Source organism: Cucurbitaria berberidis (assembly GCF_010015615.1).
Source record: "Cucurbitaria berberidis CBS 394.84 unplaced genomic scaffold K460scaffold_1, whole genome shotgun sequence".
In the NCBI taxonomy this organism is placed as follows: domain Eukaryota; kingdom Fungi; phylum Ascomycota; class Dothideomycetes; order Pleosporales; family Cucurbitariaceae; genus Cucurbitaria; species Cucurbitaria berberidis.
In genome coordinates, this window is record NW_024468935.1 from 1,680,775 (window position 1) to 1,696,470 (window position 15,696).

General features: G+C 41.1%; 5 protein-coding genes across 5 annotated transcripts; 2 read left to right on the forward strand and 3 right to left on the reverse strand.

The window, feature by feature from the left end:
- Positions 1-26: 26 nt before the first annotated feature.
- On the forward strand, positions 27-642 carry K460DRAFT_11746 (uncharacterized protein). The gene has a single exon (XM_040926601.1). The coding sequence runs from the start codon at positions 273-275 to the stop codon at positions 606-608; it is 336 nt and encodes a 111-aa protein (XP_040792759.1). The 5' UTR covers positions 27-272; the 3' UTR covers positions 609-642.
- An 858-nt stretch (positions 643-1,500) lies between these two features.
- K460DRAFT_372522 (uncharacterized protein) lies at positions 1,501-2,235 on the reverse strand (the record flags this gene model as incomplete). The annotated part of the gene is made up of 1 exon (XM_040934517.1): positions 1,501-2,235. The coding sequence occupies one exon, from the start codon at positions 2,233-2,235 to the stop codon at positions 1,501-1,503; it is 735 nt and encodes a 244-aa protein (XP_040792760.1).
- Positions 2,236-5,707: 3,472 nt separating this feature from the next.
- Positions 5,708-6,754, forward strand: K460DRAFT_361025 (uncharacterized protein). The gene is made up of 3 exons (XM_040932379.1): positions 5,708-5,914; positions 5,994-6,146; positions 6,321-6,754. The coding sequence occupies exons 1-3, from the start codon at positions 5,788-5,790 to the stop codon at positions 6,512-6,514; spliced, it is 474 nt and encodes a 157-aa protein (XP_040792761.1). The 5' UTR covers positions 5,708-5,787; the 3' UTR covers positions 6,515-6,754.
- Positions 6,755-7,017: 263 nt separating this feature from the next.
- K460DRAFT_300978 (uncharacterized protein) lies at positions 7,018-8,094 on the reverse strand. Its single transcript, XM_040929852.1, has 3 exons — positions 7,707-8,094; positions 7,560-7,646; positions 7,018-7,494 (listed from the first exon to the last, which is right to left on the reverse strand). The coding sequence occupies exons 1-3, from the start codon at positions 8,003-8,005 to the stop codon at positions 7,269-7,271; spliced, it is 612 nt and encodes a 203-aa protein (XP_040792762.1). The 5' UTR covers positions 8,006-8,094; the 3' UTR covers positions 7,018-7,268.
- Positions 8,095-8,987: 893 nt separating this feature from the next.
- K460DRAFT_411938 (uncharacterized protein) lies at positions 8,988-10,190 on the reverse strand (the record flags this gene model as incomplete). Its single annotated transcript, XM_040937509.1, has 1 exon — positions 8,988-10,190. One exon carries the CDS (start codon positions 10,188-10,190, stop codon positions 8,988-8,990), a length of 1,203 nt encoding a protein of 400 aa, XP_040792763.1.
- Between the last annotated feature and the right edge of the window lie 5,506 nt (positions 10,191-15,696).

Consider the following 15,696-nt stretch of genomic DNA (forward strand, 5'->3'; position numbering starts at 1 on the left):
CCAGGATGCGCATCGTCGCATCTCAAACGGCGAATATCGCAAGACCCTGGAATCTGGCTGGTGACGAAGTGTCGACTGCTCTGGCGAAGTGTCGACTGCTCACGCAAGCACTCGATGCATTCCCCAACACCACCATAAACGCACGCATCATACCATGCAGCAAGTATAACAACTTCTCATACCCATCACTATCATCTATTGCCTATTCCAAAAACTGCACACTCTGATGACAGGCGCCCAGCCGCCACACTGGACCCTGACGTCTGCCCTGGATGTCTGGTTGCCCCGCCCCGGCCGCAGCCAAGTTTATTAAACGCAACCCTCAAAAATCTTGGAATGCGCGACAGGGGGACCCAAACAAGCTGATGATGCTGCTGCTGCTGCTGACGATGATGAATACGATAATGCAAGTCAGACTGTGGCGTAGGGTGCACAGTAACCAAGCGCAATTCGCATTAACCACTGTTTCAAGCCTGGAAGGTGCAGGTTTGCCTTTTGTGCGCAGTTGCGCGCGTGTGTATAGCAAAATGCGCTTACTTCACTCTAGCAACCAGCTAGACATGCGCTTAAAAGCACTGAGGGTGTACCGCTCGTGCGCAAGGGGATGATGAATGACAAGGAGGGTGGTTGCGCACCCTAGGGAGCGTCAGGGTCTGAATGCGCAATGAGGGTGTTCGCTACCTCGTATTCGGCCACTGGCGATCTACATTCCGGGCCACATGAGCGATGGGGCTCGAAGCGATACGGTAGCAAGTGTGGTAGCGATTCGTGCTAGGGGCCTCAGGGCTCGCTTGCGCGTGATTGAGTGGGTGATTGGAGGGTGTGCGCGGATGGGGTGAGCGGGTGCGAGTGGGAGTCATTGTGTGTGACTGTTTCAGAGCGAGGAGGGTTAGTGTGTATTGACATGTTGGTAGTGGTGTAGCGTTGAATTCAGTGTTGGAAGAATGCATAGTGAAAGAGGGGTTTCGATAGCTCATCAAGGGAAGTGTTGGTGTGCAGTCAGTTGTGGCAGATGGTGTTGAGCGGGAACAGATATCACGAATGAAGTCATGTAGGCCAAAGTAATGCGAAGTTCAATGTTCTCGAATTTATTCAATCAGAGTATCGCAGACTAGCTATTTCCCCTTTTCGAGGCCATCCTAATTAATCCTTCATTCCCATCGTTTCAGAGCCCCTCATCCTCCCCTCAACACCTCGTGGGTGGAGGCATACCAAAGTTCCACCCCGCTCATTACTCATCCCATGTCTCCTCCCCATCCCAAACTCAACTGACTTTGGTAAACAGCAGCGCAAAGCTTTTCCTGAAAGCAAAGCATACAAGGACCATAACAAAGATCAAACTTGCTCGAGCTGAAATAGTACAGCGGTGGTGGCGGATTGGCGCGGAGCTTTTCAGCATCCGCACAAGCGTCGTGGCGTGGAAGGGTGTGTTGTTTTTGGCGTATTAGACTTTTGCCGGTGTTTTTGTTTTTAAAGCGCATGATTCGTTTAAATGATTATTCATCGATAGTAGCCGGAAAGGCGGTGTTCGCGTAGGTCGCGGCTTGTTGGCTCGCGGACCTCGACAGCGTAGTGCTTTGCGTTGCGTCGCTGCTTGGCCAGATCCTCTTCGTACAGAGAGCCACGCTTAGAGTTGGGAGTGTTGCTGATCTCCGCAAGTACTCGCTTCGGCTTGGTCTCCGGCCAGTCCACAATCTCGCCAGATCGCGGTCTTGAGACCTTGGTCCTGGCTTTTGGCTCTTGCTCCACCTTGACAGAGTGAGATCGCTGAGGGAGAGAGGGAGATTTGCGAGGAGCAACGTAGTAGCTGCGGTCCATGGAGACGAAGGGTTGGCGTGACCTGTGACGTAGGCTGCGCTCGATGGCCTTCAAAAGGCCGTTGACTTCGACGTAGCCGGCCGGAATCTCAACGCGGACGGGCTTGTTGTCCTCCTCGACGGTGGAGTAGGTCTCTCCATCCGACTTGTTGTAGATGAAGCGAGTGACTTCTTGGGCTAGGCGATGGCCAATATCGCAGAGCTGTTCGTGGTTGCGGTGGACCTCATAGGGGTTGTGGCAGTAGGCGCACTTGCGAGCGTGCATCTCAAAGTGATAGGCAGGCCAGCTCTCTGAGGTGTTGACTGGACGCGAGACAGAGGCGACGGGATCCTTGTGGAAGCCGACCATTCGCTCCTTCTTGGAGGTGGAGGGCTTTACGTGGATGACGGTGGGCATGTTGGCGCGGATGGAAGGCATCCTCGCTGTTGTTGATGGGTTCTTCAGGATGGAACGCGGTGGGGAGGCCGTTGTGACGTTATTGCCAAGCGTGCGAGGAATGACGGCGATGAAGTCGCTTGCTGCTTGTGAGGGTGACTTGAGCGTAGATGTAGTGTGTACTTGGGTCGAGGTGATCAGAGTGCAACAGGGAGTAGTAGGCAAGTGTTGCGTCGGTTCAGTGCTGGATAGTTGGTTTGGAGAAGCCATGGTAGGAGTGGGCACGGATGATATATATGTCTTTCTCGATATGGAGGCCGCATCGAGCCGGGGTGGGATGGAAGCCTGAGCTAGTACTGGGTTGCAGGGGGAGTCGACGCCGGCGTGCAGGGGTCAGGGCGGTCAGGCATGACGAAACGTCTGGTGGATGCCGCAGCGCTAGAAACATGTTTGGCATCCTCCCAAGTCAGAAGGTCGCTGGTAGTCGTCGCAAAAGGGCGCTATATTTGGCGACGGGGCCCTATGCGCTTTGCCTCCTGGCTCGGATGGAGGTGGATTGACCGTCGAAGACGTGTGCCAGCAGCCGCCCGCTCGACTCCTGAGCGCGAGTGCAAACATGTTCGGCCATGGGGGAGCTGCTGCTCCGTCGCCGAACAGGACAGGTCAGTGGCCGTGAGAGACATTCGGTGATTCGACACTGGGCCCCATGGCTGGCGTCGCGTTCGCAGGTGTTGAGTGGTGTGGGCGTTGTTGCTGCCTGCGCCTGCCTTGGGGCCATGATACTAGCCACTCCCCTTTGGGACTAGCGCGTCGTCTTTCCACTGGTCATCCCGCCTCCATTGCGCAGCACTTTCGAAATCTCACCGCAACACCATATTTCTGCATAGCCACAGCTGCTGACACTCTTGCATATTGTGGAGTGGCTGTTCACGGCGCAAAACCCATGGGCGACGTTGGCGTCTCGAATGCAATTTCCCAGGTCCGACGAACCGCACTCTGCAGCGCTGGCATGCATCTGCCCGACGGGTGCAACATGGAGACAGCGCTCTCTTGCACGGGCACTGCCCCTCCATGCGCCCTTGAGAAAGACAGAAAGGCGCGCAAACATTAGGTCCAGTTCGCCGCCCTCAGGTTGAAGACTCATCATCCCCACCCTGTTACTCGCGCGTGAGGCTAGCCGAAGAGCTGCAGGCGCCATGCACGCTACCCAGGTATTGCTTAACTCCCATACGGCCTTCCTCCTCCTGTCTGACCGGTTTATGGGGCCCCATAATTCGTCAGTCAAGCTCCACAGCAGCGACGCTCTACAGTACTATCTGGGCATGTGGCACGTTTGCGCACCATCGAGCGGAACGCGGCATGGTAGATATGAAGACGCAATCTACTATGTCTCTACTATCCCTCGCAATCTTCGCCTTTGCCTGAAGGTCAAACTACGACGTTGCTCTTGCGGTGCTCGATTCCTCTCTCCTCTTTCTGCAGTCAATAGATTTTGCCGTCGGTGAGTCAATACGTCCTGAATGCGGATAGTTCACAGCATGTCTCTAGCTACCAGGATATGACTCCCTCTCCAATTCAGCCATCGGCCCGCCCCGCGGGTTGCAAGAGAGTTCAGAGGTCAATATGGCTGTGGCTGTGGCTGTGGCCCTGATCCTAGGCCCTCCCTAGACCAGCTGACAGTCGGTCATGAGGCTTGTCTAAAGGCCGTCACTTCTAGTGCGGCTCTGTAGAGGTCACCCATGCTGCGAACGCTGCAAACCAGCGGATCCTCAAAAGATTTGCACCGGTGGCTTATGCGGCTAGCAAGACGACTGATATTTCCGCTACTTCTCGGCCTTTGCGGCCGCCATCTGCCCTACGGGTGGCCCTTCTCAAGCCTTGCGAGCTTTCCAGCCGACGGGCGTTTACATCCGGATTTCATACTAACACCATGTTGTGGCAAAGAAAGCGTATACGTAATCATGGAGTCCCAGAGATTAATGTTAGCTTAACTCCATATGTCGTACGTAACCGCAGTCACGGTATTTGTCTCAGTTGCCTTGTACCATCATCTCTGGCACTATGCCGACGACTCCTAAAACATTGAAAATTTACCAGCAGCGTGGAAACGACTTCCATCCGTGTAGTCCGCTGACGCTATGTAGATCTGCCGCTATCCGAACTACACCTTGGTCCTATCACGGTTGCGCAATGTTTAGGCAACAGCTCCTATGCTAACTCAAAGCGACGAACTGGGAACCTCGTCGACTCCGATATTCGCCTCTCCACTTCTTCGGGATCTCTAGGTTGACTTCCACTTCTGCCAATTCGTCATCTATCTGTCACTGTATACGGCCAGTGTATGACTAAACAGTGAGTGCGACTCTGATTACGATATTGCTCTGAATATCGGGTCATCCGGGCACCTAGAATGACCGACCTGGCTTGTTGCTCCGCACATACCACAGACGAGCCTCGCGCTCATCTCGTGCGGTGCCTTAAAAAATCCAACATCTAACTGCTACATCAGTCTAGAACTGTCCTTCTAGATCGATTAGATTTCATCGTATAGATTTGAAGGCTAAAGAATCTTTCTTGGTTATGGTACCATATGTATTGAAGTGGCAGTGGCGCAGGGATGGATCATCTACATGCTGCATAGAAGCTACGACTACGCAGCGTTGATGGGCTTCTTCCATTTCGCACCAATCTTGTCTCGAAACTGTATCCAATAGCCGTTCAACATCGCGCACGATGTAGCCCCAGCGTTCTTGCCGTACAGAGTGACCGCTGGTGACATTCTAAATCTGCTGACAAAGTTCACCGGTTTCTTGAAACGATCGTCAGCGCAAGGCTGTTGCTGACAACATCAACAACAGCAGGTACTAGTCAGCTGAAAGACATCTCATACACCCAAGTCTTGACCGGAATCAACTCTGGAGATGCTGCCGAATCGCCTCCAGCCTGTACAAGAAATCTGAGAAGAGCACTAAGAAGGCATTGTGAAATATCTCCTCATCAGGTCATGAATGGGGAAAATGACAAGCAATACGTACGCATTTCAGCTAGAAGCTTGGAATATCTCACGCGCGTGTCGGTCACTTACCCCACAGTTTGTTGCAGGCTCACCGATTCCGTTTACACATGCATCATGCATGGTGCTTCCTTTTCACACCCAATTGCTGCAGGACCTGCAGCAGTCGGAACTTTGTCCCAGGAACTTCCCGAACGCTCGCACAAAACAGAGCTCGCCACGAGCGCAATAATGAGTCAAATCTCGCCAAAGCTGCTGAAGACGAATCAACTCGTCCCTATTCCATTTCCCAGCGAGATCTAATCTCCAGCGCTGTTGATTGATACGATTGCATCCAAAGCTGAGACACATGACCGCGCGTTGCTACACGTTGAGGCGGTCGGGTCAGCCTTAGCCTGTTCCGGGGCTAGCTTGCGATCAGTGCGCCTACACCTCACACCGCTTTTCAAGAAACTTTAGGGAGAGCTGCATGGGACATTTTTCCTTCAAATACTTGACGCTCTCCTTCAAATTAATTCTTCACACTCCACGACCTGGTACATCGACGCGGGAAGGGAACTTTGCAACGCCGAAGAGAGGATATGCCGCCCCGAAGCGTGTGCTTGAATGTATTTACGACTAGTCTTGGCGACACGGCGGTGAGGGACGATGGGAGTTTGAACAATGGGATTCCGGGTGGCATGGAGAGGAGGGATAGTGCGCAGAGTGGTATGTCGTTCCCCTATGCTCAATGTCCCCAATTCCTGCCTTTAAATCCATTATTGACGCGTTACTTACATGACTGCAGACATCCCTCGAAGGTCCTCATCAGGCTCGATCGCTTCAGCTCCAGCACCCCAATGGACCCCTCCAATCTCTGCCATCAATCGCGCAGAAATGTTCAACACGCTGCGGCCCATGGCTAGCACAGAAAGCATGAACATGGCGTTGAGTTCCAAACGTACGTCCTCCCATGTGGCCTTGCTGCAGGAACCCGGTTTCTCCTTCCACATTTAGCGGTGGCCCACATGGCCCGCTCCACTTTTTCATTCGCAACCCCTTCTAGAATTCCCAACCTGCATCAACTTCATGTCACATAGGTTGCTGTCGTGGAGCTGTTACTAACCTGTCACAGCTTGCTCAACATGCTCGGGTCAACCTGCCAGACGCCGCTGCTCTCGCTGCAAGTCGGCCTACTACTGCGACAGGAACTGCCAAAAGTCACACTGGAAGACGCACCGCAACGCATGCGAGCCAGTAACGCAGTCCTACTCGGCGCCTGCGACACCGAACGTCTCGACGCCTACCAGCCCCTCGAACGACTCTTGATAGTTCAACGAGCATGGTCGTCGCTATAGATGTCAGCTTTGGTGCGCAGAAATTGTGAAGACATGTGAGCAAAATGTAGATATGGAAAGTCAAGATGAAAGAGCAAGACTTGTTACGAATAATGAATGACTACTGGGTACGGCGATTGGGGCGTTTACGGTGTATACGGTATAGACTAGAAAGAGCGAAAGCATTCAATTGCGAGCGAAATCAAACTCACTTTCATCTGCCTTCAATAAACTCTTCTGCTTCCAACATAACTCGCACGCTTTCGCTTTGAACGGTCCACCTGCCATACATGAGATCAGGTGGACGACAAAGATAATAATCGATCCACCGATAAATGAAGAAGGGTTAGGGAACAGGGCTATGCGTTCTCTATTAATTGAACCCAAACAATAATCATGGACGCCGCAGTCTTTCATCAACCCCGGGCAAGAAGACTAAGAGATATGTATGTACCGGCTGTAACGATAATAGCAGCTGTACCGATACTACCCTCGACCCTACCAACGTCAATGGCGCCCTCTGTTTCGACCATCGATTGATCCTTCAATGGTGCTGAAAAGCATGGTCGCAAAGGCGCACTGGGTTCGCCACGTAGAAGAAAGTCTAGCAGGGAAGAATTTCATATGATAGTTACCAGATGTGGAAGCCATAGTTGAGTGATGGGGTCTTATCAGCTAGCAGAAGCAAGTGTACACATATTCTACGTACTTTACATATGTGCACATAACAGCAGAATGTGACAGTTTTACACAATCGAGGCACTTCCATTAACTTGTTCTCCCTCTGCGCTGTTCCTCGACTGTTCCCCTTCATCAAGCAACGGGGTATAGTCAGATCGCGGTCCAGGACCAAGCGTAATGTTACCCACCGAGAACGACCCATTCTGACACTGTGGGCAGGACATTGGATAACTCGAACCCGGCGTAAGAGCATCGCTAAGTTGCCTCGCAACGAAGTATAAATGGATGAGGCTGAGATAATTAGATGAGCTGGAGCTACAACGGTAGCAAAGGCAGAAGGAGCTAAATAGACTTACAAGTTGCATATGAGAAAATTTGTACCGTAGGTACCGAGCATGACCATGCCCGATTCACCGTGTGAATCATCCATGAACACCCAATCCCTAGAAATCGCAGTTTAGCAACATGTTTGGTACAATTTCTCAGCAAGAGTTCAAACTCACAGGATCAAGCAAACCAACAACCCAACGCCTAAACACACATCGAACACCAAATGAATGGGCGTCCCGGTCAGTCCGGAAGCCTGGCAACCGCATTTCTTCTCATTGGCCAGAAGTAGGGCCGAGAATGCAGACGAGAAGAAGAGCGGCAAGATGCCGATGGCTGGGTTCACATCGCCAGAGATAATCCCTTGGATGAGCAGGATGATGAAGGCAGGCGGGAAGGCGACTAGAGAAATGGCGCGGAGTGCGTGGAATGTGGACTTTTTGAAGATGGTAAGGTTGAGGAGCGGGCCGGCCATGTTGTAGAACTAAGCGAAACGCGTACTTGGAACACGAAGAAAGACGACGTGAGAAATGAAGTGAGATGAGAACTTTGTGGAAAGTACATAAGTCCTTCTGCAAACTGTTGTAATTCTATATATATATATATTCAGTTTGGCCGTCGTGTCGATTCGCGGGGGGCCTTAAAGGGCAGTGCAAGCGATCGCTAGGCTGACACGGCGGGGCTATGTGCAACTGCTGCGAAAGACACCGAGATAGGTCAGGAGATGGGGTAAATACATGCCACCTATTCCATTTCGTGTTTCAACCGGTAGGCTGCCATGAACCTTTTGGGACTGCGACTGAATGTGGGCTAGCGCCAGTGATCGATGCTGGAGACGAGGATCCACGTGTGTAATTGCTGCGCACCGCAGGCTCTTGATTATAGTACAAACAATGTGCTTGGAGTTTTCAACGATAGACTTGAATTATCCTGTATTTGGTGTTTTTAAAAGCATGTTTGAAAGGTAGAAGTTTGAAGCGGAGATTCGCTTGAAGCTGATCAAGCGAGACTGCGATCAAATATATGGCCTTCCACGACTCCAATAACCTCATCGCACTTGCGTTCTCGGCATCTTCGAGCTTAAAAACCAGTTGAGACCATGTATACTATGGAATTCCCTGCCTTGTTAAGCACGCTCAATCAAGCAGCCAGTACAGTCGCGTATACGGACTACCGCAAGACGCTTTCTGAACTGCGGACGTGTGAGCTAATGGAACTTACTTCGGGCACAATGAGCGGACTTGAACTCGAATGCGAGTACGATGTGACGTCACATAGAAAAGACACGAAAATCTAATCGCTATATCTTTGGCTTTTGTCGAGATCGGTACCAAGTACCTTCGCCAGGATTTCGACGCCGCGGTGGCGGTGCCATTTGCGTAGCATATCTACCAACCGAGATGTAAAAGCAAGCCATGTAAACAAGATCTTAAGAAACCCCGATTAGTCTCCCTCCATCACACGATGACCAGCGTCGTCTCTTTCACATTGACTTTCTTGTGATATTTCCCCATCTCTGGCAAGCAATTCGCCTCATATGCATGCTGATGAGACCCCTTCTTAGTTTCCTCATAGTATTCCAAGTCGTCCCACCACAACCTCCTCCCCAATCTATCCAACCGTCCCTCCTTCGTCCATTGCCCGTCCTCCGTCCACCGGCCGGGTTTCTCTACAATTCTATCACGCGCATCCTTCCAGCCACACAAGTATCCATACCACGCGCACTCTTCCCAAATCGCGAGTCCAACACGCCGGTATTCCCCCTCTGCCTTCCCCGTAGGAACCAAGGCGATGCTGTGAACTTTCAATGCGTCATCTTCCTTGTGTGAGGGCAAGCGGGTGGTAAGCTGCGCGCCGAAGTGCTGTTGTGCGATTGCGACGAATGTTATTTCTTGAGCTGGATCAATGATCTGGTCGGGTTTGAAGGAGCCACGAACGAGGCGAAAACTACCATGTGTTGTGAGACGTTGGGTGGAGGTGTCGGAACTTCCTGTCGAGGGCGGTTTTTCGGAGAAGAGAAACCAGTCATTTGGATGGAACATGCGGTCCTTGAAGTTTGTTTCCTCACGGCCTAGGGTCCCAGTAAGGTTTGTAGTAGTCATATGTGGGAATCTCGCGGCTGCTTCGCGTATAGAGTGAGGATATACTGCGTTTATGTATCCACGGCGGGTGTGGCCACGGATTTGGGCGCGACCAGTTTGGTTGTCAATATTTCCGGCAACGTTAACGTTGACGATGATGCAGATGCGATCGTAATTGAGCAGCTCATTAGTCGCGTACATGACGGGAGCTGTCACAGAAGCCCAAGACCAGCTAGGTGCGAGTTCTTGTTCGTGGCGAATCTTTTCGTTTTTCTCGACATCGAAAGTATCAGCAGTTGACATCGCGAATTTCTCGTTATGGGCTATGCTCCAGAGTAATCCAGTTGTAAAATGCTCCGACCACAATCCGGCTAGGTATCTATTCTTCGTATGCCGACTCAACGCTTTCCCTATACCGGCTATAGCGACAAGCCTATCCTTGGACTTCGTCATCCCGCGGTGCGTGTAATCCATGATGATATAGCACCAATATTGGTGCTTCATGCGCGCCCAGAACTCGTGATCTTGGAACTCCTCATCTGTAGCATCTGGATGATCGAAATATTCAAAGTCGTCCATGATCCCACTCCGTATATACTGTAGTGTAGTAAGTCGGCACGTAATAGATATCCTTAGCAGCAAGGCTATATTGTAGTTTAAATAAGTAAAAAAAGGAAGAAGCACTAATACTAGCTTATAATAAAATACTAGAAATATAAATTACACGTCCTACTAATTATAAGTTAATGCCTGCCTCTTCTATTTAAATGCGCATTATAGTATACTATATTTTTAATAACTTAACTAAGAAGCGCATAACAGTCTATTAATAAAATAAAAAAAAAAAAAAAATTTATAAAAAAACTAAAAAATTTTAAGGCAGGAGAACCTTAGCGCGAAGTTATTAGTACTTAAAAATTAAATAAAATTAAGTATTAAGCTAACCCTAAAAACTTATTAAAGTAATAGCTAAAGCAGTTACTTTTTATTTAAAGGCTTTTTATGCGGCAAAGGCAGAATAAGTTTTTATAAAAAGCTTATAGTAACTTGCTTATAATTATACTTTAAAAAGAAATTTAAGAAGCATCCTTTATAAAATTAATTTTTAAATAAGTATTAGTTAATGCTCTTAGCTAAAGCAGCTTATTATTTAAAGTAGTAATTAGTATATAGTATAAAAGAAATACTTTACTTAAGTAAAAAATAAAAAATACTACTACTATAAAAATTTAAAGCAGTCCTATTTAAAAAGCTAGTAGTAATTACTTTAATTTGCTTAAGTATTTTATAAAAAGCAAAAATTATAATTATAATCTATATTTAAAAAATAAAATAGTAAAGTCTATTTTATTACTAATATGTTATTAAAACCCCTAATAACTTAAGGCAAGTTAATTATTTAAGGCAAATAATATAGTTAGTACTAATACTTTATTATATTTTTTGCAGGAAATAGGTTTTAAATATAAAAGCTAGTTTAAGCCTATTAATATAAATGCACTAAAATTTAAAAAGCATAATATTATAAAATTTCTAGAAAAATATAATTTTAAAGCTAATTAAGTGTTATAAAGCAAGAGTACTTAAAAAATATAGTTTTTATACTTCTATAAAACTTAATATAAAGTATTTATCTAAAGGCTTCTAAGTTATAGAAATAAAAAAAAGAGCTAGGCTAAATACTAGTAAAAATTGCAGGGTTTTTATACAGGCTAAAATAAAAGCTAAAAAAAAGGTACCTAAGCTTTTATTAAAAGCTATATAAGCAAAGTTTAGAAGCGCTAGCCTATAGTTAAAATTATTAAGTACTATTAAAACTTTGTTATATACTTCCTAGCGGCTTAGCTTTAAAAACAAGTTGTAAAAATTAAAAAAAGCTATTTTTTCTTTTAAAGACTAGCTTAAAAGAATATAAATAAAGTAATATACTATATATTAAAAGAGGATTATCCTTAGTTTAAAAATATATTAACTTTTAAAATTAAAAAAATTTATAAGTTTATTCAGAAACACTAAAAGCAGGAAAAAGGACTAAATACTTTTACTACTAATTATAGCACAGTAAGCAGGGTGCTAGCCTAAAAAAATATAAAAATTCTAAAAAAACTAATACTTTTAATTAAAGTAGTTTTAAAGGCTACTATATTAAGTATTTTTTACTTGCCTATACCTGCAAAGCTAATTAAAGCAAAAATTAATTTTACTATAGCTAATCTTATCTAGGGCTTTAAAGGGCTAACGCTTACTATAAATAAGTTTAACTTTTTTGTAAATAATAATTTAAATATAAAGAAAGTATTAGCATTAAGCAAGAACTATATAAAAGCTTATAAGCAGCTAATACTTAAATTATAGCAAAAATTGCAAAAGCCTTTTAAAAAGAATAATAAAAGCTTTTAGTTTATCTACCTACCTATAGTTAATTTCTAAGCTAGAGTTGTAATAGTAAAAAGCAGGGAGTAGACTATAATAAAGTATTGCTGCTATAAAAAAAAAAAATATATAATAGCAAATTGCCCTAACTTAAGATTGCTAAAAGAAAATTAGTAGTTTTATACTAGATTTAAGAAAATACTAGGTAGCTAGGCCTAAGCTAAATACTATTTTAGACTTTATTTAACTAATATATAGGGCATTTTTTTAGGCAGAAGGTTTGCTTTAAAAGCTTTTAATAGCAAAATATTATAATAAGTACTATAGTTGCTAAAAAACTAATTCTAAGTTACTAATAAGTAGCTAAAAAAGCCTATTAAATCTATTTTTCTAAGCTAGTTTAAAGCTAATAAAAAAGTAATTAAAGTTACCTGCCTTTTAGCTAGTAAGAAAAGCTACAATATTAAAGTAAATAATAATAGAAGTATACTAGTTTAGTAGATAATAGCACTTTAGGAAGCTGTAATATTTTTAGAAATAGTATTATAAACTAAAGAAGTATATAATACTAAGCCTAGTTTATACGCAGTAGAAATAAAAAATAAAAGAGTCTAAAAGACTGCGGCAGAGTAGTATTAAAAAAACAATTAGGTTACTAAAAAAAAGCCTATAGTAGTTATAGTTCTAAAAATAAAAAGTAGTAAGCTATATAACTAAATTTTCCTATTAGTTAAAGAAGATTTAGAAGATAAGCTCTTTTAATATAAGCTTATTATAAAAGTACCTAAAGTGCAGATAAAAGATACCTAAGTAAACTTATTATAAAAACGCCTTAGAGTAAATATAACTCTACTAACTATAAAAGATAGTTAAAGTATAATTATAGGCCTAAAAACCTTTCTACTACTTATAATAAAAGTATAAAAGAAATTGCAGCAGATTTAAATACTAACTACTAAAAACTTAGCAATTATAGCGCAGAACATATTTCTAAACGTAATAGCCTAAGCAATACTTAATTAAGAAGTAAAAGGACTTTAATAAATAAATCTACTAGCTACTTTAGCTATAGTAATAGCTATTAGTAAAGCTATTAAGAATTTGCAAAAACTTATTATTAGATTCTAAACTCCTAGGCGTAGTTTAAGAGAAACTATAAATATTAAAAAAGAAAAATTAATAAAAAAAAATTTCTAAAAAATATTTAACTAAAAATTAAGCTTAAAAAAAACTTTTGCAATTAAAAGTAGAAAAAAATTTAAAAAAGTAATTATTAAAGAAGTACTTAAACAGCTATGCCTAAAGCTTAGTTATAAATAGTAAAAGTAATTAAAAAATACTAAAAAGGCAAATAAAATTTATAATTTCTAAAGTTATAAAATAAAAGATAAAAAAGATAAATATATTAAAAAGTAGTTATAGCTACTATCTAACTTTTAACTAAAAATTAAAAGCTAATATTATAAACTATTAATTAAAAGTTAGCTCCTTACGTATTAAATATTTTTATATAAAAGCATAAGTTAAGCTTTAATTAATATAAGCTTATAGTTAAATATAATAAAACTATCTACTGCAAGAGCTCTTAATGTGTATATTACTAAATTTAACTAAAAAAAACTACTAATTAAGCTTTAGTAAAGAATAATTACTGCAGATAAAAATATAAACTTTTTTATTAGTACTATATATAAAGTGCTAATTATAGTTAGTAGGGTACTAATCTTAACGCATTTTTAGGTAGTGCAAAAGTTAAAAAAAGCAATTTTACTTAGTATTTTTTAGTATTTAGCTACCTAGCTCTAAATTTACTTTAATACTTTTAGCTGTACTATATATTATATTAGGTCCCTTAATAGGCAGAAAAAAGTTTTATTTATAAAATGCAATTTAGCTTTAATAACTAATTTAATTACAATTAACAAAGAAGGAAAAGAGTAGAAAATATACTTACTAAAAAAGTATACTTAATAGAAAATTGCTTAAAAATCTAGGTTTAAAAGTATTAAAATTTCTTTAAAACTAAAAATATTAGTAAAAAGTATAAGGAAATAAGGGAAAACTTTTAAAAATCTTTTAAAGAACTAAAAAGTTAAAAGTAGTACTAATTAAAAAGTAAAAAGAGTTTAGGAAAAGTAAATACTTTATATAAAAAAGTAAGTAATAAAGTTTAGCCTATTAATATACTTTAACTAGATTAGCTAATAGAACTTAAAAAAAAAAATTAAAAAAAAAGAACTATTGCGCAGTATATTAAAAAAGCATTATTAAAAGGCTTAGACCTAAGTTTATATAATTATATTTTTAGAAAAAAGACAGTAAGCTTTTTATAAAGGCATTAGTTAACAGCTAAACAGCTAGTAAAAATAAATATAAAAAAAAACTTGCTACTAAATAAAGTTTAACTATTTTAAAGTTTAATATTTTAGTAAGAGGATGCGCTAGCTTAAAACTTTAAAAACATATTAATAATATATTAAAATATTTAGCTACTATATAAAATTTAAACTATGCTTTATAAAGCATAGTAAGTAAAAAGCTTTTAGTACTTTAGAAAGCTTAAACTAATTATTATTAATATAATAAAAATAAAGCTAAATTAAGGGACACTTAAGCGCAGCAATAGCTAGTATAAAAATTTATATTTCCTAATGCCTAAGGTTAAAAATCTTACTAAAGCGACAGACTTTTAGTTAATTAATAATGCCTAGTAATATAATACTATTACTAAAAGAAATATATATATTCTGTTTTTTACTAACAAGTTTTTAAAAAAATTTACTAAAAGGGCAATATATTTATACTTTAACTTATTCTTAGGATATAACTAGATTAAATTATACTTAGCTAGCTAAGATATTATAGCATTCTAAATTTTAATTAAATTTATAAAGTAGTGCACTTTACTGCAAAGAGCTATAAACTTAGTTATTATATTTATTTGCATTATTATAAAGATTTTTAAAGACTATTTCTTAAATATAGCGCCCTTTATTAATAATATAGGGGTAGCTGGCCCAAAGTTAAAGTACAATAATAAAAAAGTATTAGATAAAATTTATTAATTTATTTTTAAATATATATAGTAAATAAACTAAATACTTATTAATATAGCCTAAGCTAAGGTAATAGTGTTAGTTATAAAATTTTAATAGAAAGTATTAAAGATAATTATAATTAAATATAAAGTAAACTAGTAAAATTAATATTTTAGCAATAATAAGGTTTTAAAGATACTAAACTAGCCTAAATACTAAATAGTAAAGGAGGTTTAACAGTTTATTAGAATTGCAGTATATTATTAGCAGTAGATTTTCTATTTTTTTTTAAAAACTAAGCTGCTTTTTAAGTTACTCTAAAAGAATGCTAAATAAAGCTAAAGAAAGAATTAATAAAAGGTAATACAATTAATTAAAAGCGCAATTACTTAACTTCTTACGCTAGTAGTAATAGACTATAAAAAAAAAGCAATATACTTTAAAGTAAATACTTTAAATATTAGTAAAAGAGCGCACCTAGAGTAAGTTAAAGCTAATAAATAATAATACTTAATTAAATTTAATAGTATTTTGTAGTTAGAAGCAGAATTTTAATAGTATTTAATAAAATTAAAGTGCAAAGCTCTAGTTTAGGCGCTAAAAGCGTTTTAGTCTTATTTATATAGCTACTAATTTATTATTAAAATAAATGCGAAAGTCCTAATTGCTTAATT